At 50.9% G+C, this 26,679-nt stretch overlaps 1 protein-coding gene across 1 annotated transcript; it reads left to right on the forward strand.

The window, feature by feature from the left end:
* The first annotated feature begins 4,458 nt into the window (after positions 1-4,458).
* On the forward strand, positions 4,459-13,022 carry DBNDD1 (dysbindin domain containing 1). The gene is made up of 4 exons (XM_041771269.1): positions 4,459-4,676; positions 10,254-10,400; positions 10,759-10,899; positions 11,612-13,022. The coding sequence occupies exons 1-4, from the start codon at positions 4,646-4,648 to the stop codon at positions 11,767-11,769; spliced, it is 477 nt and encodes a 158-aa protein (XP_041627203.1). The 5' UTR covers positions 4,459-4,645; the 3' UTR covers positions 11,770-13,022.
* Positions 13,023-26,679: the final 13,657 nt, after the last annotated feature.

Below are 26,679 nucleotides of genomic sequence, written 5' to 3' on the forward strand. Positions count from 1 at the left end.
TGACTTCCCCTAGCAACCGCGGAGGCGAGTTCCTAGCAACGCGCGCGGGGCGGAGCCCGGGGTTGACGGAGTGGGTAGGTCTTGCCAGCACCCTGGCACCAACCCCGTGCTTGATCTCCCCGAAGCTCCTAAACGCATCCCGTTGCGATTTGGTGGTATTTGGTTTTGTTTTTTGCGTGTCTCCCCGACTAGCACCTAAGCTCCACGAAAGGGGGAGGAACTGCTTCGTCCACTTCTTAGCTACAGCGCCTGCTGTACGGAGCAGATGCTCGGTAAAGACGCCTTCAGTGAAGGAGGGGGACAGGGAGGAAAGGAAGATCTGCCACCCAAGGGTCCCAGGCGTTATCCAAATTAGATTCAAATTTGGGCTGAGGTCATGCCCATCGGCCACACACACCCGCCCACCTTCGAAGATTCCTGCCCCCACCTCCTCACTCCCCCCACCCCCTCCCCATCCCCACCCCCGCTGTCCCGCTAAGGATGGAAGATAGCTAGGTTTCCCCCTGTGAGGAAAACTAGAAACCTCTGCCAGGAGTTTCCAGGCAGGAAGTGCAGAAAACAAAACAAAACAAAACAAAACAAAAATTCTTGCTCTGAAAACTGCTAGCCATTATATGATTTCGAAAGTGAATTTCATCTTATTACCTTAGGTACATCGCTCTAGTCAACCAGAAAGCTGAGAGTTTGTCATTAGCAGTTGTCCATCTTTACACACCATTTGTCCTCTTTCTTTCTACACTCTCTACTTTAGCATCTTCCTAACTAGTGCAGTGGGTCATGTTTTCCCTCCCATCTGTTTGGGGATGGAGAAGATTCCAGAATCTCCTCCCCACTGGAGAGTTGCACTGGGGACAGAGCATGAGTACTGAAGACGGGCCTGGGTGAGCTTGGATCTGCCAGTCTCGCCCAAGGAGGAAGATGCCTCATTCATTGGGCTCACTTACGTCCCAGGTGCACACAGAAGCAGGGATCTAAGAGGCACAGTGATGACCCTGAGGGACTTCTGTTGCTCACCCAAGCCCTGGATGCTCTTGGTTTGGAGCTTGCACAGAGCCATGATTTATTTAGAGTAGGCCCTGAGGCCTTTCTGAGGTCTGGCCATGTCACTGTGCCTGGACAGCCAAGAGCTTGCTCCTCTGTGCCCAGACCCCACCAGCCTGATAAGGGCCTCTGCCCACTAATGCCAGGCCTTCCAGAGGAGTTTTGGCAGGCAACACAGTGCAGCTGGGTAACACAGAGGGGTAACTGTTGTCATTTAACACTTACTTTGGCAGACCCAATATGCTAGGTTCCCCATGTTAATTGGCTTCTTTGCTTTAGAAGTCTGGGATCTTTGAATTAAATAAATGCATTTAACATTAATTCCTTTCAGAAAAAGGGCAAAAATAAGGTTAGCTAAGGATAAGAAGAGAGGGAATTCATTTGTCAAAACCAGCAGCGTTGCTTAGTTTATCAGTGTGGATTGCAGAGATGAATAGTTCAAGGGAGCCTGGCTGACAACTCCCCTGGGCTCCTGACAAGGCCCACAGTGACCTGTGCTTTTCATATTGGATTTGAGTTCAGATCCTTAGAAAAGAGCCTTCTCTTCACATGTGTGGCTCAAGATACTTTTATTCAGCATCAAGCTGTGCAGCTCTGAAACCAAGATAAATGGCAGCTGAGTTTCCTGCAAAATCACAGAGCAAGTGTTAATACATACAAACCCACTGACCATATTGACTAATGTCTGGCCCTTCCTAATACCTGCTTACTTGGTGGGTCAGGCAAACTGCCTTGGGCCACTACATCAACTCAATAGATGCTTGGATATTAGGATAATAGAGTATTTAAGAAGAGGGATCTCTGGGTGGCACAGCGGTTTAGTGCCTGCCTTTGGCCCAGGGCCCGATCCTGGAGACCCAGGATCGAATCCCACATCGGGCTCCCGGTGCATGGAGCCTGCTTCTCTCTCTGCCTATGTCTCTGCCTCTCTCTCTCTTTCTCTGTGTGTGAGTATCATAAATAAAAAAAAAATTTAAAGAAAAAAAAACTTTAAAAAAAAGTAGACTGAGTTCTCATTTATTTTTGGGACTCTCTTTTAGAGATCCATAGTGAAGTTTTTACAAATGAAATTATATATGTGTAAAATTTGCTTCACAACAATCTTGCAGAGGCACCTGGCTGGCTCAGCTGGTTAGGCGTCTGAACTCTGGACCTCAGCTCAGGTCTTGACCTTCAGGGTCATGAGTTCAAGCCTCATGTTGGGCTCCACATTGGGCGTGGAGCCTACCTAAAACAAAACAAAACAAAACAAAACAAAACAAAACAAAACCCATCCAGCAGTGGAGGGAGGTGATTGATAGTAGGAAGGAAACAAGATGAGCCTTGAGCTGGTAACTATTGAATCTGGGTGATGGTGTGATGGGTACATGCAGGTTAATCATGCTATTCTCTCCCCTTTTGTTTGAAAGTGTTCTTAATGAAAAGTTAAAAATAAATAAAACACTGGCCTCTGGAGTCAGATCACCTGCTGCTTACCAGCTGGGATTGCCTTTGACAAAACTCCCTCTGTAACCACCTATTCATCTCTCACATGGGAATAATCATTAAACAATTGCAATTACAGTTACTAAGATTGCATAACAGGTCACCCCCCAAAAGTAGTGATTTAATACAGTGACAATATCTCTTTTGCTCATGGATTTACAACTCAGCCAGGACTCTTTGGGGACAGCTCACTTCAGCTCCACAAACTGCCCCCAGAGGGGTGGCTCAAAGGCGAGGTCTCAGGTCTGCCTATGGGCTGAGAGACACAAGTCTGGCCTAATGGCTATTGCTGGCCAGAACATTCTCACACAGGTGGCCTGCTGAGTGGCCTGGGCTTCCTCACATAAAGTGGCCAGGTTCCAGGGGGGCTTTCTGGGGGAGAGCTGAATCCCCCTTATGACCCAACTTTAGAAGTCCCATAACGTCATTTCTGCCACACTCTATTGGCCAGAGCAGTCACAAGCCTTGCCCAGGTTCAAACAAAAGGGGTAGGGATCCCTGGGTGGCGCAGCGGTTTGGCGCCTGCCTTTGGCCCAGGGCGCGATCCTGGAGACCCGGGATCGAATCCCACGTCGGGCTCCCGGTGCATGGAGCCTGCTTCTCCCTCTGCCTGTGTCTCTGCCTCTCTCTCTCTCTCTCTCATAAATAAATAAGAAAATATTAAAAAAAAAAAGGGGGGGTATAGAAGAAGGAGTGTCTTGATGGGAGTAGAAGGTTCTGGAAGTGGAATCAGAGACACTGATCTGGCCATTCTAGGAAATACAATCTGCCACCCCAGCTGACTCTGAACAGCCAGTGCCCACCCAACTGTCCCAGTTTCCCAAGGCACTCACTGGCTTGCTATGTCCCCACCACCCATCCTATAAATCACTTTTTTCCCTGAGAGGCCATTCTCTCCACCTTTTAATGTAGCAGGGAGGCTTGTTCTAGTGGGTCATAAAATCATTTAAGAAGGTTGCAGATTGCAGTTTTTGTTTTCATTTATTTTGTGAACTAAAGAAAAATGAGAACTATTAGCCTCCGTGATTGACAGTCTTAAAAGCTGTGGGTTGTATATGATTGGAGTCTAGCTAAGCAGTGAGGGCCTTGGCTGGCTGAAGCTGGATGGACCACCCGCCTTTGAGAGGGTACCTTTCCTGCAAACACTAAACTCATACCCACCTCCCTCCTCTGTGGGCCTTTTTCACTCCCAACTGGGAACAAACTCTTTCTCTCCCCCTGATGCTTTTCTTTGGTTTGGTTTGTTTTTATAAAAGCGCAGTCTTTGGGCTCGGATTCATACCTCTGGCTTCCAGACCTGGCTGTGCAACCTTGGTCAGCTTACCTACCCTGTCTGTCCTCAACTTTGTCACCTGGAAAACCAGGACACCGTCTTCCTGGGATCTCTGGGGGTATCACTGAGATACTGTGCACAAAGAACTTGGCACAGGGACGCACTTCAGGGGCTTGTGTTCGGTGTTCTCAGCGCGCCCAGACCCTGCCTTCCCTCCCGGGGCGCTCTCGCTGCCCGCTCCCATCTCCCTACCTCGCATTCCTCGCCCCCCGCCACGCTCCGGCCTCTCCATTAAACCCTTGCCCACCCCCACCCCCAGTGTTCCTCATAGGATTAATCACAATCGGCAATTCTTTGCTTGGGGGCCAAGGGTGTGGGCGCTGCCTTGGCTTCTCCTCTGTGCCTCCCGGAGCTCCACTGGCCCTAGAGGAGCCGGCCGTAGCTGGGACCCCATAAATATCTGGGAGTGAACAAATGCAAGAAAGTTGGCGCAGCCGCGGGAGGAGTGAGCGCTTTGGGGGCGCAGAAGGCACCAGGCCGAGCCGGGGACCGGGAGGTCCGAGGGAGAGGTGGTCCGCAGGGCCTGGGCCGGCAGGGGGCGCGCGCGGAGCGGGGCGGGGCCGCACCTGTGCTGCGGGGCTGGGGGGGAGGATGCTAGGGGGAACCCGGGCCCCGGAGCAGCTGCGCGCCCCGCCCCGCGGGCTCCTCCCTGCCGCCGCGGCCCCCCGGCTGCTGCCCCGATGCGCTGCGCCGGGAGCTGGGGCCGAGTCGCCGCCGCAGCTGCAGGGGCGCCCGGGCTGGGTGACGCCGCCGCCGCCCGCGCCCCTCCCAGACCCCGCCGGCCGCATGGAGCCCCCGGAGGGCGCCGGCCCGGGAGGTGAGTGCGGCCCCGAGTCCGCAGGAGTCCGCGAGCTGCGTCTTCCCCGCAGCCAGCCGCAGCCCCTCCCCCGCACCCCCCCGCCGGCCCACTCACCGGCCGCTCCCGGGGGCCGCACGAGACCCTCCGGTAGCTCCGACTTGAGCCGGGCCTGCCGCCGGGGGAGCCAGGCCGGGGCACCTCCCGGGAACGGCCCCGCTTTGGGCGGGGGGCGCACGCATCACGTCCCCGCCCCCTGTCCTCTGCGGTTTGGGCCCGGCAGCCGCCAGGCGCGCTCCGGGGTGGTTGGCCCGGAGTTTCGTGCTGAGCCCCAAACCAGCAGAGCCGGGGCTCCGGGGGCCAGGGCATGGGGCGTGTCTGGGCTCCGCGAGGCGTGGGGGTCGACGCTGCCCTCCGGGGCCGCGCGTCTGCTTTGTTCGCCGGGGGCTAGGGCAGGGAGGCCGCCGCCGGGATCCTGCGGGGCACCGCGCTGGGACAGGGCCTGGGGGCAGGGGGCGTTGCACCGGCGTGGCCTGAGGGGGCCTGCCCCCAGCGGCAGGGGTCGTCGGCCTGGGCGCGGTCCAGGGGCGCTCACCTCTGGGAGGGCAGGTGCGCACGGAGGGAAGCCTCCCCGAAGCCCCGGTCAGCCCTCGGTGACTGTTGGAGATTCTACCTAGGTCGCCCCTCTTTGGAGTCTGGCTCGGGCAGGGCGGCAGCTGGTACAGGGAGGAAAACTGTAGGAACCTCCACCTCAAGAGTCCTTTCAGGCGGAGTGTTCGGGCGCCATCGGCGCCTCCACCGGCCTGGTTAGGCCCCAGATGCATCATGGGCTTCCTAGAGGTCCCATGCCCGGGAGCCGGGAGCCGGGGAGCCGGGGAGCCGGGGAGCCGGGGAGCCGGGGAGCCGCTCTTGACCACACAGGGACCTGCGGAGGGACCCTCGCTGCATCAGCGACCTCATATGGAGCCCAAAGGGATGGCCTCAGGGGGGCTGTCCTGAAGCAATGCGCCCACCCGCTGCTGTGTCTGCAGTCTGAGTTGGGCAGGTGCAGCCCAGACAGCTGAGGGCCCTCGTCACCCACCCTGCAAACACCAGCAGACACACCCAGAGCTGCTGGGTGTGGGTTTTCTTTGTTTTGTCATTTGTTTAAGGGATCCAGCTCTTTCTTGCCATTGACCCCAGGCCCCAAGACTTCCCAGTGGCAGCTTTGTGGGGACCTGAGGGGAAAGGTTTGGAAGGCAAGGGCTGGGGACCCTTGCCTGTGAGATTGTGGGCAAAGCAGCTTGGCCCTCAGTTTCCACGTCCACTTGTGTCAGTGGGGACAGATTCACTTCCCCTGCAGGACTGTGGGAGCCCTGAGTGCAACAGGGAGGGAAGGCATTTGGGAGAGGGGCCTTAGGATCCTCCAGGTTCTGAATCTCACCTATTCCATACACAGATATGTATTTATCAGGTGCCTACTCTGTGCAGGACTAGGGGTGGGAACACAGCCGGGGAACACAGCTGAGGCCACACTGAGGGCTCATATTCCTATGCCCCAGAGCTAATTCCTGCCTACACAGTGGCTTGGTGATCTCCATTGTCTGGGATCTCACGAGGTCATGTATGGGTGCCTGTGACTGTCATTCTCTCAGTTCACTGACTTTTAAAAACTTTATTTTGGACCATGTGGAGCACACACAAAAGTAGAACAGGGCAATAAAGCTCCGTGTGTCACCTCTTAGTCTGCTCAACCAGACCACCACCAACCTCCCTTCAGTAGTAATGCGTAGTTGTCATCTGACATTTCATCTATTATTTCTGAAAATATCTCTAAAAGATAAGGTTTTCATAGAGCATAACGAAAATCCCATTTTTGCACCTAAACAAATTAATAATTTCTTAAATACCAAAGTTTGCAGACATGGAGATGAGAAGAGAGGCGGTACACTTCTTGAAGGGTCCCCAACTGGGGTCTTTGGTAAACCAAGGTTCTGGTCCCAGCCAATTCCAAGCCCGTCCAAACAGCCACAGGGAGAAAGGCCACGGCCTTGTGCTCAGAAGGCTGTGCCTTGCTAGGGCCCCCTGGCATCCTTGCAGTCCAAGGACAAGGGGCTAGGGAAATGGGGTACAGGTGCCCATTTCTCCCTCCCCACTGCCATTTTGTCATATGTGATATTCATTTATTTGCTTCATGAGTTTGTTCATCTGTTCATTCAGAGCATCTCCTCAATGCTCAGGGCAAGGCCCAGGACACACAGCAGGGAACTCAAGATTTGGGCCAAGTTCTCACACAAATGTGCCAGAAAATAGGTCAGCAGCCTAGCACAAGGTAACCCTATCATATCCACTCACGTCAGCCATCAGTGCTGGGGGCAGAACTGTGGTAACCCAACCGCAGTCACCACGGGGCACTATTTTGCTACCTGCACAGGTCAGGGCAGCAGTGCCCCCTGCAGGGGCTTGACGGGAGCTGCAGTGAGCTGAGAATCACGGTGTTGCTACCCCACACACTGGCCCCAGGTGCGCCTAAGCCCACCAAGCTACTGCTCAGCCTGGCACCAAGTACCCCCACCCCATGCCTGCCTCTGTGATCACCCGTCTCACATCCCAGGAAGAGCTGTGGGTCTCATCCATGGACAGCTACTTAGAAACTATGGAATGCGGTCTTGGGCTTGTTCATTCAGCAAACATTGGTGTACCTACTGTGTGCCAGGACCCAGCCTAGGTCCTAGAGATCACACTCCTCTTGCCCACCCCCAGCCTTTAAGCCTGGTGCTTGGCACACAGTAGGTGCACAGCAAATGCTAGTCTTAAGTTCTCTTGGATTTGCTCTTTAATTCCATCCAAATTCAATATTTGTTTCCATTTTGGATTTATCATAAAAATCACTTTAAAGCACACAGTTCAGTGTTTTTAGTATATTTGCAAAATTGCGAAACCACCTCTACTTTTAGAATATCTTCATTAATCTGAAAAGCAACCCCATACACATTAGTCATCCCCTATTCCACACATACCCCAGCTCTTGGAAACCATGGTCTATGTACTACGTCTTTTCTAATCTACTTTTCTACTCTATGGATTTGCGCATTCTGGACATTTTATATAAATATTATAATACATGGCCTTTTGTGACTGGCTTCTTGCAGTTACCATGTTTTCAAAGCTCATCCATGGTGCAGCCTGTATTAGTGCTTTCTTTTTTTATGGCTGAATAATATCCCCTTGTGTGGAAGGACCACATTTTGTTTATCCATCATCCGTTCATGGACATTTGGCCTTGATTCCACTTTTGACTACTGTGAATAATACTTCAATGAACATTCACATGCAAGTTGTGTGTGTGGATCGGTGCTTTCAATTCTCCTGGTGTAAGCATAGGAGTGGAACTGCTGGGTTGTGTGGTGACTCTCTACATGTAGTAATTGGAGGAACCACTAAGCCATCTTCTACAATGGCTTTACACGCCAACATCAATCCATGCTCCTTCCTGGGGGCTCAGAACCTCCTCTGTCCCTGGCATCTTCTGCCCTGGCATGTGACTCTTAATCCTTATCACATTCTTCCAGACTAAAGATCGGCGTCCTTGATAACAAAAATTCCATCTTCGGCTTTTTCTCTCCACCCTGTAGCTTTGACACAGACCAGGGACCCACAGTTTACAGAGTACAGACCACTGCCAAGGGAGATGGAAAGGAATAAAAGACTAAACACCTCGTGACTTCAAACATTCAGGGCTCCTATATTCTGTTGACTCTATGATGCCATTGACAGTAGATGCTTTGCTCTTTCAAGGATGTTGACATTTGTCAAAATGTGCTTCTTATAGTTAGTCCAACAGGCTAGTCTGTCCGAGACCCCTGGACCCCAACATCTATAATGATGCTTGTCCCTCAACCTGTACTGTCTCAACAATGAACTTCCACCTAACCTGCATCTCATAAAACAATGGAAGTGGATATTGTCCTATTCAGCTTAAAACCCTTCAGCACCTTCTCCCAGCTCACTCAGAGTAGCAGCCAAAGTACTGATGATATGTGTCCCCTACCATTGTCCCCCTGCTTCACTTATCACCACGAGCCATCTGTATGGAAGGGTCTCAGAGTTAGGACGGCATAGGCCAGCGTGATGTGAGCCCATCATACACCCTCAGAGGGACCAGGGTGCTGTACTTCCCCACTCAAGGAAACAAAGCAGTGTCTCACAGAGGAAAAGCTCCTTGACGACTCTTGACAGGTATTCTCAGATGGTTGGTCAGAAGCTCAAGGCAGGCGTCCCTCCTCACCCCAGGTCAGAGCAAGTTCTGAATTACATTTCTCATGCCCTCTGGGTGGAAAGGTATCTTTGCTGGGCTGGGCGGGCCAGGACACTAGTGGGTGTAACTCTACCCTCCAAGGATACTCAGAAGCCCCATTCCAAATGCATCAGAGAGGCGGAAACCAGATTGTTTGAGCCCCCATCCAACCTGGTCAGCCCCAAACCCCACGTGATGACATAGCATGGGCGGGTCCCCAGGCCCATCTTCCCTTAGCCACACCTCCCAGGGAAGGTGGTACCCTCCTAGAGGAGGCCAGATGCTGCCTAGCCAGCTCTACAGCTGTGAATGGATGGTTTATTATCCCCCTGAGCTGGAGACTCTTTAGACACAGGACCTGGGTGGTATCCTGGCTGCAGACTGCACTGTTGAGGAGAAACCCACCCCTGGCAGGCAGCTGTCAACACTGGTTGCCCAGTGGGGACACTGAGGGAACCAAGGGATCTGAAACATTCTGGAGGAACTGATAGATTTGGATGGAGCGATGTGAGCTAAGAGGACAAGATGTTGGCCCAAACAACAAGGGTTGGGGTTGGTGCTAGAAGGGGAAGGGGTCCCATCTCTGAGTGCCAGTCTCTACCAAGCAGATTGCCCACAGGACCTCCTGCTCTCATCTGAAAAAGAAAAAAAAAAAATCACCAAACATAAGCAATTACATCTTTTAAAAATAAACTGCATAGAAAAAACCTGGAGGAACATCCCCCAGTCTCTTTTACTATGAAAATAAATTATTTTGCACTCAAACAGAACAACATAGGTTTTTATAAGAAGTCCGTCCACTGGGGATGCCTGAGTGGCTCATTGGTTGAGCGTCTGCCTTCAGCTCAGGGCTTGATCTCACAGTCCCAGGATCAAGTCCCACATTGGGCTCCCTGCGTGGAGCCTGCTTCTCCCTCTGCCTGTGTCTCTGCCTCTCTCTCTGTGTCTCTCATGAATAAATTTTTTTTTAAATCTTAAAAAAAAAAAAAAAAAAAAAAAAAAAGAAGTCCTTCCAGAGGTCAGATAAGCAAGTAGGGGCCATTCTGGATCACAAGGATCCCAAAGTCAAGGAAATGCAAGAGTGACCACTGGACCCTTGGTTGGACCTAAAAGTAGAGATAGATGACAGTGTCGGACACCTTCTCCTTCATCCACCTTACGAGGCCACCACGCAGTGGCCCTCATCTGGAATCTGGGCCAAGGCTTCCTCAGGCAACCTGGTTACTATCCAGAGTGACAAAGGAGGGTTCACTGAGCCAAGCACTCAGGTCTTCCCCACCTACCTCTCTCCTCCCAGGTAACACCTTCTGTCTTTGTTGCAGAAATAGTTAAGGAGGTTGAGGTGCCACAGGCAGCCCTGGGCACCGTGGCCCATGGGACAGGGGACAGCTGCCACTCGCCCGCAGCCGAGGAAGAGGTTGGCATCCCAATACCAGCCCCGGGGCTCCTACAGGTCACAGAGAGGAGGCGTAAGTACAGCTGATCTACCCGGCACATGCTCCACAGAGACCAGGAGCACCCTGGGAAATGGAGGGTGGGGTCCATATCCTGTTCAAACACACCTACAGGCGTGTGGAGGTGGGTGCTGCTGCTGCTGCTGCTGAGACCTTACGGCTCTGGTTCTGTGGGCCTTGGCTGTACCATCTGCAAAATGGGAGACCACAGAAGGCACTTAGTCTTGAGTGTGGAGAGCAGATGGGGGTCTGGTCTACCCCATCTTATCCTGATCTCTCAGGACTTCACCCAAAGCTCTGGTTCCTCCTCAAGTGGACAGACCATGCCCATGACGAGCTCCCCTCCTCCCCTTGCCCCTGCCCCTCCCAACAGAGCCCCTGAGCAGTGTCTCCTCCCTGGAGGTGCACTTTGACCTCCTGGACCTCACTGAGCTGACTGACATGTCCGACCAGGAGCTGGCGGAGGTCTTTGCTGACTCAGACGACGAGAGCCTGGCCAGTGAATCGCCAGCAGGTGGGCTGATGCTGGGGCACGGCAAGTGGTATGGGGCGGTCCTGGGGCCCAAGCCCATCACAGGCAGCTCTCCACAACCCCTATTTTTGAAAATAATTGTTTTTCACACGTGTCAACATTGGCATTTGTCACTGTACCATCCTATTTGCCCAACCTGAAGGGATCTTTCTTCTGTTTTCCTTGATTTTCCTTTCCAAGTGCCAACAAAAGGCCAAAGTCACAGTCCCATCAAAGGCAAAATTTACTACATGTGAATTTAATAATAAGTTAGCCCTGGCCCCATAGCTCAACCATGACTTAGTTTCCCCTTGGGTGCCCAAGACCCCAAGGGCCCCAGAAATGGCAAGGCAGCTTATGGAGGATGGGGCCCCAGCAACCTTCTCTCCCTCTCCACACCTTGTGCAGGTAGGGGGTGGGAAGGGAGGGGTCAGATCCCAGTCCTGTAGAGCCAGCACCCTGGGAGGGCAAGGGAGCAGTTGGCTATTGTGGACCAGGCTCATACACAGGGTGGGGTCTCAGCTGCACAGGGACCCTCCTTGGGCATCAGAAAAGCTTTTGCCCAGATTACATCCAGACCTACACATCCATGTTGCTGGTGGCCTGGCATCTGTGTTTCCTAAGTCCCCAGGAGCCCCCACTGTGTAGCCAGGCATGCACACACAGGCCCAGCCCAGTAGCTACAGGAGTGACCTGACCCCCATGTTCCCGTCAGGCCTGCACCCACTGCCCCGGGCTGGCTGTCTGCGCTCCCCATCCTGGACACGAACCAGGGCTGAGCAGAACCGAGAGAAGCAACCGCTTGGTGACCCGGAGCGCCAGCCAGCAATTGTGGACACATTTCTCACCGTGGAGAGGCCCAAGGAGGACTAGGCCGGCTGGCCCTGGGGCCAAGGCAGTGCAAATCTGGACAGTTCTGACCCCATGGACACTCTGCCCACCCCATGTGGCTCTGGGTCAGGTTCTCGGGGCACCCTAGCACAAGCACAGCCCAGTGGCCTTATGTACTGCTCCTTTCTTATCCCTGGATCAGGGACGACAGCATCTGAGGATGAGGTGGGAGTGGCCTAGGCCTCTTGGAAACTTCTGCCTGCAGGACTGGTGCTCTCGTCAGCTGCAAGATTCCCGAGTGGGTGCAGGGTGAGGGGAACCTAAGCCAGAGAGAGCTTCTCTGCAAAGTCCCCAAGGGTCCTCAGGGTTCTGGTCTGGGAATGGCCACACCATGCTCCAGCCCATGGGATGCTCTGCTATCCAGCAAAGTATATGGGTAGGGAGGGTCAGTACTGAACAATGTCGCCTCTTTCTGCCACCCAGGGAGCACTGCTGGCACCAGGGTCACCCCCAGGCCCGAAGACCCTGCTTGTCTTGTTTCCTGTGTGACAGCCGGGCCCACCATCCTTGGCTCAGAACACCAGATAGGCACAACCCTCAGACTGTGGGTAGGGGGAGTGGGCATGTCGGCTCTGCCCTTGCCTGGGACACATCTTCACAGCCTGTCATGCAAATGCACACAAAGGCATGCATGGTCCTAGGTCTGTGCCCCTGGCTGGCGTCCTGGCCTGGGGTAAAGCTGCTGAAGGGAGACTGGGAACACAAGGGAACCCTGGCACAGCCCCTAGCCTCCAACTTAAGGGCACCAGGCTCAGCTGCTCCCAATGCTGCTCTTTATGACCTAAAGGACTAAACAGGCTCTGGTCTAACAGCAAGTCCAAAAACAGTTTTAAAATAAATGTGTAAGTTTGCTTTTGGTCCCCAGGCCAACCTGCCCTGACCCATTCCCCACTCAAATATTTCTAGGGAAGAAAAACCTGCTCTTCTGTAGAAGCCCTGGGCATCCCGTAGGCCCACTGTGCACAGCTCAAGGCAAGTTCCCCAATGAGAAAACAGGCCTCAGAAATGCTGGGGGACACTGCCTGCTGCCTATACACGATGAGCATCAATTTAAGGGGCACCCCAACAGGCATCACCCAGAAGTTCACTTAAAATCAAACCCTATAAGGGCAGCTGCGTGCCCCACCCACCCCACCCACCAGGGTCACCCTCCCCAATCTCCAGCCTTCCAGCTATGGCTTTCTTCCTTCTGCAGAGCTTATTTACAAAACATCAGATTAAAATCTCACTTCTTCCTATGGCCCAACCAGTCTCTTCCTTTCTAGGTGACACCAGAGCTCAGGAGTATGTGGTGGGGGCGGGAGTTGGCTACCCTAGGAGACAAACTCCTGCTCTTGTCTTTCTCCAGTGGAAGCCACTGGGGGCTCCTCTGTGCTGCTTATTTGGGTTATGTCTCAGGGACAAGTGCCCTGGATTTCTAGTCCTTAGGAAGTAAAGTCCTGTCCCCCACCCCCCACCCCCAGCCCAAAAAGGCACAGGGTACACTCTGGCAAGTCATCTCAGCCCAGACAGGTTCCCCGGAAGCTCTAGGTCCAGAGCAAGAGCTTGCATAAGAAGGAGCCAGCAGGTAAAGCCTGTGAGAAGGCCAAGGGTGAGGCCAAAACCCCAATCATTTTGATTACCCATGAAATAAGAGGCTCAGAAACCAGGCCCTGGGCCCCATGCCAGGCAGTTCCCACCACTCGGCTCTATGGAGGGATGCATGAGCCTCCCTAATGAAAGATTCTAGACCAGGTCTCCATCCCTGGGCCCAGGAACTGACTCAAAGCCTGTGTAAGAGTGTGCCCAGGTGGCCCAAACAGGGGAAGGGGGTGAAGGAAAGAGCTGAGGAAACTCAGGGGGGTAGTGAGCACAAGGGTATCCAAGGCAGAAAACAGCAGGGGTTGGGGAGCATCCAAGTGTGCTGAGGTATGCCCTGGATCCCAGAGAGGGGATGCACCAAGCCTCAAACCGAACAGGTCCCCAGGTTCTGGACACCACACACCACCCTCACCTCCGGCAGAGGGAGCCTCAAAGACAGGACCCTGGCCAGTCCCCAAGCAGCTCAGCTAACAAAGGCTGGGTTTAGTGCAGACTTCATGACAGGGTGAGCTCTGAAGATGTAAAAAATTCAATAATAGCACATTTTACAATGGAAGTTGAAAGTGCTCGTCCCACATTGGGAATTCTATTTTTGAGGCAAACAAAAATGATACAGAAATTTTTAAACAAATCTCAGTGTCTAGTCTTGGCCAAGCAGAGAGGAGAGGTTGTAGAGGACAGCAAGTGGAGCCACCCCCTTACCTCTCCAACCCCCACCCCGTTCCAGGATGCCCCAAGGAGCAGCTGGGTGGAGCAACTAGACATCTACCCACTCACCAGCCCGAAGACAGTGGCTGACACTTCTCTACTGGAGTGACTCTCGTGACTCTGGGAGGCAGGCGGTGAGCTGGAGAGCAAACAGAGATGTCATCACTGAGCCCTAGGTGTCCAGTCTGAACTCCAGCTCCCTGGCTGGGCCCTTCCATGGTCTAAGACCAACCAAACCCATAGAAGGCATCAGAGGCCCCAGCAGCCCCACCATGTCTGCCTTCTCCAGCAGCTGTCTGCCCATCTAGAAGTCACAGCTGCCTGTCACTCTGCTGTTTCCAGAACAGCAGGCACTGCTAAGACAAACCCCAGACCCCCAAACATCCTGAAGATGGGAGTGCCCCAAGCACCCCACTCACCTTGTCCACCTGCTCTCCGCACCGGGTCAGCAGGTCCAGTGTCTACTCAGAGGCAGGGCTGATGAAGTGCTGTACCTCCTTATCAATGAGCTGGGCAGTGGCTTCAATGTATGGCTTCTCCACCATCATCTCGTCTTGTTGGGGGAAGTCAAAGGACACCTGGCCCAGCTTTTTGCTGATCCCAAACTGCACAATCTGGAAGTAGGGAGCTGGGGGTAAGCCATGCAGAGCCCCCCACTAGGATGGCTGCCCTTTACCTGGGAATAGGCGCTCTGAGCGACCTTCCTCAAGTCATCCTGGGCCCCTGTGGTGATCTGTCCAAAAAACAGCTGTTCAGCCACCCTCCCTCCAGCATAGTGCACATGCAGTCAAACAGTTGCTCCCACATGTACAGATACTGCTCCCTGGGCAAGCACTGGACGTAGCCGAGCCCCTTGCCCTGGAGCTATAGTAACAGATGCTGTAAGATACAGGCAGGCAGTGCCCTGGTCACTCCCCACACAATGCTCCTACCCCTCCCACCCCCAGGTTTCACCCCTGGAACATCCTAGACCAATTCGTCCTACTATGACCACTGGTCACAAGGGCATGGGAGGAGAGGAGATCCCTAGGGCCCACCCAGGATTAGGTGGGTCTGGGTGGGGTCACCCCAAAGATTAACATGGAAACCACCTCCATCCTATCAGTCCCAAAGAAGTTCTGGAAGAGCCATGCTGTTGGGTCCAAAGCTTAGGAGTGAGGAAAAGTGTCAGGTGGCTGACATCCAGATCCTACCTGGAACCAACACCCCCACATGCACTTTGCTACACACCCCTGAGCAATCTTCTGAACCAAATTCCAAACCATTACGTTCATTGAAAAGTAAAAGAGCTGCCACTGAATGTATTATGTCCACACAACCACAGGCCACACAGTCACCTGGGGAAGGTAAACACCCAGGCCTGGAAGCCAAGGGTCGAGAGATCAATATTCAGCAGAGGGTTCACATGCTCCAGGAACCAGCCCACCACAGCATGTCCGGCTTTGTGGTAGGTCATGGTCGCCTTCTCACTGAGCTACAGGACCTGCATCTTCTCAAGGCCTACACATCAAATTCCCAGGCCAGTGAAAGGCAGAGGAGAAATGGACAGCTGGGAAGTGGGTGCAAATCCCCACCCTCCACTCAGGGAAAGTCGGGGGCTGGTTGGAGCTTCTGCTCAGCCAGTACAGACTCACAGTCTATCTGCTCCACACACGCGGCTCAGGCTCACTTTGGTGCCTGTCTTTCCACACCAGACATTATGCTGCCTTCTGCTCTGTAAAAACCCTACCGCCCAACTGTAAAGATCTGATGCATCTGCACGCAGCAGACAGTTTTAGGAGGCTTGTTTTCAACCAGCATGATTAGCTATGTTCTGTGGCTTGCTAAGTGACACCAGAAGCTTGGAGCCCAGGAGTGATTCCCAGTGCCCTCCTACACCATAGCTTACAGGCAGTTATCAGTACACAGAAAAGGTACCAACAACTCACCCTGGGCCCAGCTTTACCACTGCTGCCAGGACAGCCCTCTAGAAGCTGTGGTGACATCCTGGGCTACCCGACACTCCACACTTGTCTATACATGTTATATTTCACTAAAGACAAACTGTTAGCACTGTTAACCTGCTATTGGTTCTCACAGTCATGGAGCTGACCATGAACAGCAGCCACTGGAGCTGACCATGAACAGCAGCCACTGGCCACAGGAACACCTTCCTGATCTCTGTCCCTAGGAGGGTAACTAATTTGCTAACTGCAGCTCCCTAAACTGCTGAGCTGAAGCCAGGAGGCCAGGGAGCCATTGCTGTACTGAAGCATGCAGATCAGTAAGCCCTACCTTCAGAGGACTGTCCTCGTGCTTCCACAAGGAAGATCCTAGAGAACCCCTCACCTCTGGTCTGCAATCAGCATTTCAAACCAGGACCTGATCCACTGCCCCAGAGGCCCCATCTGTCTGAGATTCTTTTTTTTTTTTTTTTAAAGATGGGGGGGGGGGGAAAGGAAAAATAAATAAATAAAGATAAGGGGAATTTCTTTCTTTTTTTTTTTTTAAGATTTTATTTATTCATTCATAGAGATGCAGAGAGAGAGAGTAGCAGAGACACAGGCAGAGGGAGAAGCAGGCTCCACGCAGAGAGCCCGACATGGGACTCGATCCAGGGTCCCCAGGATCACGCCCTGGGCTGCAGGCAGCACTAAACCGCTGCACCACCGGGGCTGCCCCTGTCTGGGATTCTAAATGTAGCTCTACACAGAGAATGAAGGCTGCTGACAGACTCCTGAGTCACAAATTTTTGTTTGGAAAGCTGTCTGTGGTTCTTGTCTCCTAAAGTAAAGCTGGGGCCCCAAGGTGAGCCTGCCAAAGCTGAGAGCTAGAAGGCCCTCCACCTCTCCAGGACTGCCCTGCTCACCAACAATGACCCTCTCAAAGGCCTGCTCAAAGTGCTTCTCCTGAACACAAGGACTCGGGTGGTGGGTGACAATCAGGGCTGCTTTGTTGCAGACACTAGAAATGTCAGCACCTGACCCAGGAAAGGAAACACTGTGGACATCAGGCCCTGGGACTGTGTATTACAAGAAAAGCTCCACTACAGAAACCAGAGCCAAACTAGGGAACGGCTTTGTCAATCACCACTATTTTGGGCCAGTTTTTTGGTTATGCAACTTATTGAGGTAGGATTTATTTAACATAAAACCTACCCATCTTCTATATTTCAAAGACTTCTAGTAAATTTATCAAGTCATGTGATTAGCACCCTAGTTTCAGACACTTCCATCATCTATATAAAATACTCCGTGCCTGGGGCGCCTGGGTGGCTCAGTCGGATAAGAGCCTACCTTAGGTACAGATCATGATCACACGGTCCTGATGTCCAGCCCTGCATTGGGCTCCTTGCTCAGCAGGGAGCACGCTTCTCCCTCTCCCTCTGCCTGCCACTCCCTCTGCTTGTGCACACTCTCTCTCTCTCTCAAATAAACACATCTCTAAAAGGAAGGGAGGGAGGGAGAGAGGGAGGGAGAGAGAAAGGGAAGGAAAGAGAGATAACCTTTGCCTGATGTGGTTAATTCCAGTACTCATCCTAGCCAACCACTCTTATACTGTCTCCTTGGATCTGCCTGTTAGGGACATTTCACATAAATGGAATCACACTGTACAAAGCCTTTTGTGTCTGGCTTCTTTCACTTGGCATAACATCTGGAGGTTCATCCATATTGCAGCATGTTATCAATACTTCACTTCTTTTATGGCTGAATAATATTTCATTATATGTATACACCTTTGGTTTACCCATTCATGCGCTGATGTATATCTGGGTTGTTTCTACCTTTTGGCTATTGTGAATGACACTGCTGTGAACATTCATGTACAAGTCTTTGTATGGACATGTTTTTAATTCTCTTCGTGAGTGGAATTGCTGAGTCATATGATAACTCTGTATTTTACTTTCTGAAGAACAACCAAACTGACTTTCACAGCCTATTTTATACTCCTACCAGCAATGTATTAGGGGTCCTGTGTCTCTATACTATATCCCTGCCAACTCCTTTTTGTCTTTTATAGCTGTCCTGGTGGGTGTGAAGTGCTATCTTGTTGTAGTTTTGATTTGCATTTTCCTAATTAATAACATTCAGCATTTTTGTGTGTGCTTTTTTGGTCATCTGTATACTATCTCTGGAAAAATGTCCATTTGCCCATTTTTAAATTGGGTTCTATGTTCTGTATTCTAAATCCTTATCAGATGCATGATTTCCAAATATTTTCTTCCATTCTGTACACTATCTTTTTTTTCTTGTACACTTTTTATTCAATGGTATCCTTTGATACACAAAAGATTTTAATTTGGTAAGTCCAATTTATTTTTTCACTTATTGTTTGTGCTTCTTGTGTCGTACTTAGGGAACCACTGCCAAGTCCAAAGTCCTGAAGATTTGGCCTCCCATGGTTTCCTGTAAGCACTCTACAGTTCTAGCTCTTAAATTCAGGTCTTTTACCCATTTTGAGTTAACTCAAAAAGTGCAAGGGTCCAATTTCATTGTCCCAGTATTTTCTGTTGAAGAGACTGTCCTTCCCCCATTGAATGGTCTTCACATCCCTGATAAAAATCAACTCTGCAAAGATGTACATACAGGTTTGCATCTGCAATCTGCACTCTGGATTTTTTTCTACTGGTCCATTTATGAGAGCTGACATTAAGTCTTCGTCCTACTAAGTCTAACATCTGTGCTACCTTGGGGACAGCTTTTGTCCATTTTTTTTCTAAAGATTTTATTTATTTATCCATGAGAGACACACACAGAGAGAGAGAGAGAGGCAGAGACAGTCAGAGAGAGAAGCAGGCTCCATGCAGGGAGCCTGACATGGGACTCAATCCCAGGTCTCCAGGATCAGGCCCTGGGCTGAAGGTGGCGCTAAACCGTTGAGCCACCTGGGCTGCCCCCTTTTGTCCATTTTTTCCTGTGAATGAACCACTTATCATTTCTTTGCATATTTTGTCATTTTTTAAAAAAGATTTTATTTACTTATTCATGAGAGACACACAGAGAGAGAGAGGTAGAGAGAGAAGCAGGCTCCACGCAGGGAGCCCAACATGGGACTCGATCCTGGGACTCCAGGGTCATGCCCTGGGCCGAAGGCAGGCACTAAACTGCTAAGCCACCCAAGGATCCCCCTACTTTGTCATTTTTCATTGACTCATTATCCAAGTTTTAAAATGCCCTTTTCTCTTTCACTTTCATTACTACATTATAGTACCAAGAATGAGCAAAAATGGCAAAAGAGAACTTTACACGTCAGGTTTCTAAGGAACACCAGGTTTATTCCTGGATCCATGCCTGGATCGCCCACATAGGGGCCTGCCACACACATGGAGAGGAGGGCTCGATAGTGAGAGAACCATAAGAGTGCCACAGTTAATGCTTACTTTTGTGGCCCTTAAAAAAGTGTCAAAAGTTTTTTAGTTCAAGAATCCCATGTACCCTTCTGTGTGTGAAGACAAACCATTCTCTATCCTTGCAATGCTGACATTCACAAAGGCTGCATCTGCCTCTCAGGGACAGCAGGATCCATGGGCTCAGCCTGAGACAAGAGGGCAGTCCCATGAAGCAGCCTCCTCAGGATCCCATGGGGGCTGAGGCTGGGAGTTCAGGATCATCCCACCAAGTCATCCCTGCTGATAGGCAGCCTCTACCCCTGGGAAGAAGAGAGTCTGGGAGGCCTATTCTAGTTTCTTAACTTTGATAAGTGGACATGGGAGTCACAAAGGGAGAGAGCAGAAAGCACATTCTTGGCAGGAAACAGACCAGGTCCTTCAGGTACCAGCTGGATCGGGTGAGAACGCCGCACTCATCACCCTGTAGCCGACAAACGTACACTCCCATGTGTGATCTGACCCCCAGCCCTTGCCAAGCACTGGGCAGGACATGGGGAGATGGCAGCACCGTACACAGCAGAATGCTCCAGGAGCAGTGGCCAACAGCTCATCAGAGTCATCATAGACCTCCAAAGGGCTGCTGGGCAAGAAGCTGCCAGGAAAAGCCTAAACTGCCAGTGTTTTAAACCACCCTGGTACGGAAACAAGTTTCCTAGCACAGGACCTTGGGTTTTTATCACAAAGAAAAGAGAAAAGCAAAGAAAGATCCCATACTGAGAGCTCAAGCCCAAGACAATAAAATGTAGCATAGCTCTTCATTTCAGTAGGTCTGTCCTCAGACGTTAGTTAGGTCTTTGCAGTGAAAACTTACCACATTTAAACGGAATTAAACTAGAAATTCAAATGGGTACAGATCCACTTTGGGGCTAATCCTCTCTGAGGCCTCTGATTTGTCTCAACAGATTCAAAGTTCTAAAGACAAAGGTGGACACTTGCCAGGACTGAGCAGCACAAGCAGAAACCATCCACCAATCATATGTACCCCCCATCCAGGGCCCAGCTGGAGCGGGCCTGGCCAACACTCACCCATGAAGCCCAAAGGGAGTGAGGTGAGCTTTCTTGCCAAGGTGTCCTTACAGAGGCTCTCATCCAGCTTCAGTGGGTGCAGGCAGACGGTGAAGATGGTGGACCTGCCTGTGATGATGGGGGGCCCTATCAAGAGAGAGACACAGATGGCCAGAACATGGTCACCTAATGCCACTTCGCAAAATCTACAAGGACAGTCTGAGGCTTTAGGCACTCTCCCAGCTATGTCTTTCACACTCAGTTATTCAACTAGAGCCAGGGAGCAATAACAGAAATACCCCAAATGTTATGTACACTCAGCTCTTGAATGCGTAAAACATCTTCCTGACTATGCTGCCACCGACCAACCTCAAACTCGTTCCCAGGGCTGTAACCTGACAGAGAGCAAGACAAGGACCACCCTGGGCAGCAGGCAAGTCCACACAGAATGGGTGCCTTCTCACAAATGGAAAATGCCAGCAAAGATGCAGATGCCCACTGTCCGAGTAAAAGGTGAAGGTGAGCTCTTCTGTTCTTTAACACTTCACCAAAACAAGAAGTGAAGAATATGATCTGTCCCATCACTCCAACCTGTATGGACTGAAGTGACGTTTTTGCAGGCCCAGACACATCTGTTACTCCCAAAAGTGGATCGCCAGGAGACAGGGACTGGCAACAACCAAGGGCATTCGTGAGCTTCCACTTTCTCAAAATGTTATTAACATTAACTGCTGTAGGAGCCTGATCAAAAGAAATTGCCTCCAAATACACAGATAATGATCTAACGTGATCTTTAAAACAAGGACATGAAGACCACCCTGAATGCCAAAGTGACAGGCATATTTGCCCATGTAAATCAGGCAGTCAAACTGGCCAGGCTGTGTAAGGGCCGGGTAGAGGATGTCAGGGCAGTTTGTGCCAGCCAGCACCACAATGTTCATGAAGAGTTGAACCCTGGACATGAGAAGCAAGCGAGCCCAAGGAGAGGGCTCAGGCTGGTGTCCACTAGGACAGGACTATGTTCCTACCTAGCTCTCCTCCTAAGGTCCTGAGAACATGTCCTCTTTCTGCACACCTGCCCATCCTTCTGGGTCCACTTGCCACCCTGAGCAGCCCTGCCCTGGCTCTGCACTTCTTTTGCTTACTCCAAACTGACTGCAGAAGCTCCTTAGTGGGGCAGATGTTCATGCCCAGGGCTGGCTGATAGCCCCTTATCTTCGACCCTTCACAAGCAGGAACCAAATAGCACACTAGAGGCTCTGGTTCTCACAGACCTCACTGCTCTGGCTGAGACACATGTCCATCAGAATAATCAGACATTCCTCAGCTAACTGGGATCTCCATGACCTGGTCTCAGGGTGTAGACTCCCATCTCATCACTGGTGCGACAGCCTGAACTACCTCATACACCCTCCCCCCTGCCCTAGGGAGCAAGGAGACCTCCCACCGGCCGCACTGTGTCAGTGCCCCAGCCATCTGTCGGGATCTCCATTGACTCAGCTCCGCTGGACTCACAGGGCTCAGGGAGCTGGACTGGTCAAGGGCAGTCAGGGCTGCAGAGAACAGGGATGCCCAACAGAGGAAGGGGTGGTGCTCCCACCCTCCTCACTCTCAGAATGTTCTCCCCATCAACGCTTTAAGATATCAGAACAGAATGATATCTAATTAGAATCACTGTTGAATACTAAGTATAATAGAAAGTTTTGGGATCCCCGGGTGGCGCAGTGGTTTGGCGCCTGCCTTTGGCCCAGGGCGCGATCCTGGAGACCCAGGATCGAATCCCACATCAGGCTCCCAGTGCATGGAGCCTGCTTCTCCCTCTGCCTGTCTCTCTGCCTCTCTCTCTCTCACTGTGTGCCTATCATAAATAAATAAAAATTAAAAAAAAAAAAAAGAAAGTTTTGGAAATGTTTTGGTCTGAATAGGAAAAAACTAACACAGAAGACCTAACTATTCATCCTCTCAAGGTCTGCTTCCAAGGCAGCCCTCAAATGACTCTGGAAGACTGAGGAGGGTCGCCACTGTTCCTCAATAAGAAGGGCTCTCTATGCCTAAACTGTTTCTGCAAACAGTGTGGTTTATGCTGAGCACCTGCCTTCCTCCTGGAAGGCTGGGATTTTGGTACATACTAGGGAAACTGTGCCACGTGACCAGCCCCCAGGGAAAACTGCAGTCAGCCATACGCCCACATGTTGTCACAGCTCAACACCAGGGGCATCAGTGCCTCCTGCCCCCTCCTCAAAGAAGCTGCAGCCGAAAAAAAAAAAAAAAGAAGCTGCAGCCGACTTCCCTGGACTGCACCCTGCCCTATGCAGAATTTGCTCTGTGTCTGTCATTTGTCACAGTTGGGGGTACAACCACACCTGAGGTCCTGGGAGTCCTCCTAGTCAATCACCAAACCCAGGGTACTCTTTGGCAACCCCAAAATGAGGATCAAAACTTTCCACAGGCCCAGTGAAAGCTTCTCCAAACTGGAAAATTGGCATCAACACCTAGATGTTTCCATTAAAGCCTCAGCAGATCTAACAAGCTATCAGACACACTCAGCTGGAATCACTGAGGAAAAGTCTTAACTGGGAGGTAAAAGAGCTATTTTGGTACATAAAGTGGGCCTGGGCACCCATGAGATTCTGGGTCAGGGATGGCAGCAGAAGAGAGGCTCAGAGAGGAAGGAGTACAGGTTCTTTTTTTTTTTTTTTTTTTTTTTTTTTTTTATTTATGATAGTCACAGAGAGAGAGAGAGAGAGGCAGAGACACAGGCGGAGGGAGAAGCAGGCTCCATGCACCGGGAGCCTGATGTGGGATTCGATCCCAGGTCTCCAGGATCGCGCCCTGGGCCAAAGGCAGGCGCCAAACCGCTGCGCCACCCAGGGATCCCAGGAGTACAGGTTCTATCCTATGCTAGGAGGGATGGGGGAGCTCCCATCTAGCTGGTCCCCAAGAGGACCTCGCCACGGCATCTCTGCTAAGCCCTTCTGATGGTAGGGCAGGGGTGGGGTGCATTGGCCCCTCATCTTATCATTGAGTACTGGGGTCCTGTGTTGATCTGACATAGCTTTCTCCACTAAGTCTGCCTGAAAGCAGCCTTCCTAAAAATCAAACCATCAGGGATTCTCACCCAAGGAGTTTACAGAAACAAAAGGCTGGAGGAGGGTCACATGAGTTCTGGCAGTGCTGACAACACAAGCCTGCTCTCAGCAGTTGTTGGTGGCATCCACTCACCATCCATCTCTACAAGCATCTAGTTCAGTATGTTCTCCTGCTTGCTCTGGCTTCTAAAGTACCCTTGGCTTCACATCCTGCCAACTGCATCACTTTCATCAATGAATAAGATACAAGGAGCATTTTTTTTTTTTTTGAGCCATTGCAAACATGTCATGAAACTGAAATAGCAATCCACAGAGAGTTGGTTTTGTTACTGGTATGAAGACAAAAATGAGTGTGAACCCAAGTCTTTCCTCTGCAACCCAAAGCTTATCTGATATTCATGGCATCATGCTCTATGCTTGTTGCCAGGGTCCACACAAAACCTGGGGCTGACTCAAGGGCAAGCAGCCACCTACCCTTACTGGCCCAACATCAACAAACATTTTGAAGAGCTCTGACCCACTCACAGTGATGAAAGACACTTTGGTCTCCCCTGCAGTTGCTTTGGCAAGAAGCGTTTTGCCAGTACCAGGAGGACCAGTGAGCATGGCTCACTGAAACAGAAAGGGGACTCCTGGACAGATAGAACCCAAAAAGAGTCCCATTTTCTATTTAAACAGGTGGGGCAACCTGGGTGGCTCAGCGGTTTAGCACCACCTTCAGGCCACGGCATGATCCTGGAGACTCGGGATCGAGTCCCACGTCGGGCTCCCTACATGGAGCCTGCTTTCCTCTCTGCCTGTGTCTCTGCCTCTCTGTCTGTGTCTCTCATGAATAAACAAATAAAATTGTTTAAAAAAAATAAATTTTAAAAAAAAAGGTGACTTCTAGGCATCACTACCAAGAATCCCTAAGATGATGCACCATAGTCTGAGGTTTTCTTTTCAATATTTTCTGCTTAGAAAATAAATGCATTCTGACCATAAAGAGTTCAAACACTATAGACATATGAAAGCCCATTCAGCTAAGCAGGTTATTTCTTCACAAAAGCTCCCAGGAGGAGGGCTTGCTGGATCAAAGGGTCTGAATGTCTATTTTAAGTTGCTGTCAAACTGCTCTACAAAATAGTGACACCAATTCACACTCCCCCCAATCCCTCAGATCTTAGGCCAGTCAGTCTGTACAGCTTCACAGCTAGCTGGTCTCAACAACAGAAATGCTGACCTGTGTGCTTCATCTGCTGAACAAGCGTTGCCTGTCTGTGGTTACTGGCACCATGTTTCCCTGTCTGTGACTTGCCCTTTCCTATCCTGGCTTAAGGTTTAAAATCACCAATTCACATTCTGGTAACACACCTCAATGTTCATTTTATGGATTACCATTACGCCTGAAAATTGAAAAGAGATTTAAAGCAGAGAGCATTGGGACGCCTGGGTGGCTCAGTGGTTAGGCATCTGCCTTTGGCTCAGGGCATAATCCCAGAGTCCTGGGATTGAGTCCCACATTGGGCTCCCCTCAGGGAGCCTGCTTCTCCTTCTACCTATGTTTCTGCCCCTCTCTCTGTGTCTCTCAGGAATAAATAAAATCTTTAAAAAATAAAAAAATAAAGCAGGGAGCATCTATTGTCCCATCTCTAGTGAAGGGTATAGGTTAGCATCTAATTACCTCAAAGGAGACCATAAATTTGTTTTTTGTTTAAGTCTTTAAAAAAAACACAAAAAAAAAAAAAAAAAATACTCACAAAAAGGTAGGGGAGAGGGAGTCACAAAACTCAAACTCACAAAATGGTGTTAGACTCCACGTCTCCATGAGCACAGATGTGGGATTCACCATGGATCCATCACCAGTTGTGTGACCGACCACACACACAGCCAATTCTTCTAGACGAGGAGGCAGTGGAATCCTGGGTACATGTGTCCACATATACTATATAGATCACTTTACTAAGTCATCGAACTTCATACCCAGGAGGAGCTAAAAAGCCATATGGTCCCTGATATCCTTAGCACCACACAGAATGACAGAGGGAGCCCCCACCCCCACCCCAGCCCACAACCAGCCGGCGGGGGGGGGGGGGGGGGGGGGGCAGTCACACTCCAGGTGACCTGCCTGCCCTGCCTACTGTTTATCATACCCACCTTCCCCAGTACGTACAAGCCCCCTGTAGCACCCAACTCTAAAGCCCAGGTGAATGGCAACTGGGGTGGGTGCTGGCCAATCTCCAACTGAGAGCCCAAGAGCAATCCCTACCTCTGTCTCACACGCGAGTGCACACACACACCTTTCTAGCTAACACTCATCAGACTACAGAACAGAAACAGCACCACCCATCTCTAGTCCCCAGGCTCACAGTGGTCCCTAACTTGTTGCTATTATGCAGAATAAACTGTTCAGTGGCAACCACCCTACAGGGAATAGCTGAAGAAAGCAAGAGCTCCTGCAAGGTCTGTGCACTAAGCACAGTCTACTCTAGGAGCTCTTCAGCTGGTCCATGGTCCAGGGATGACTGATGGGTCTGTGAGTCAATGTCCTAAGATGCAAATCCTTCTGGGAAAAGGACTCCCAGTTTGTCAGGCCTTCAAAGGGTCCATGACATAGAAAGGGACCAATAGATAGATCCCACAGTCAGAATTACTATAGCTCCATTTCCTCTTATAGAACAGCCTAACCCACACCCACACTACACCTCTATCCCCAACAGGATCAAGGGCTTACCATGAGGCAGTTGTATCTGACCCCAAACCTGTTTATGCAAGTATTTGCTGTTTTAATTATGTAATTTAACATTATGTGAACTAATAAAAAGGGAGCAAAAAAAAGGTTGCTCCTTCAAAAACTAAGTTGAAGGCTTTAGATAATAAAGCAATAAAGGAAAATAGCTAAAAACAAAACAAAAAACTGTCAAAGTGAGTAGGTGAGAAAACTCCAAGAGTAAGAAAAAAAATCATAAAAATATAGAAGGTTCTCCACTCAGTTTGCTTTGCTTCTAAGTTCTCACTTCATTCAGAGGAACAAACTGTAGACAAGAGGTTTTTATGCAGGACACTTAACAGAAGAGTCTGATCACTGGAACTAAATTAGAAGGAAAGACTACCCTCTAAACGAAAGGGCATGAGCTTGTGCTTTCAGTGACCAAAGACACA

The sequence above is a fragment of the Vulpes lagopus genome, chromosome 10, assembly GCF_018345385.1.
Source record: "Vulpes lagopus strain Blue_001 chromosome 10, ASM1834538v1, whole genome shotgun sequence".
NCBI classification, from domain to species: Eukaryota; Metazoa; Chordata; class Mammalia; order Carnivora; family Canidae; genus Vulpes; species Vulpes lagopus.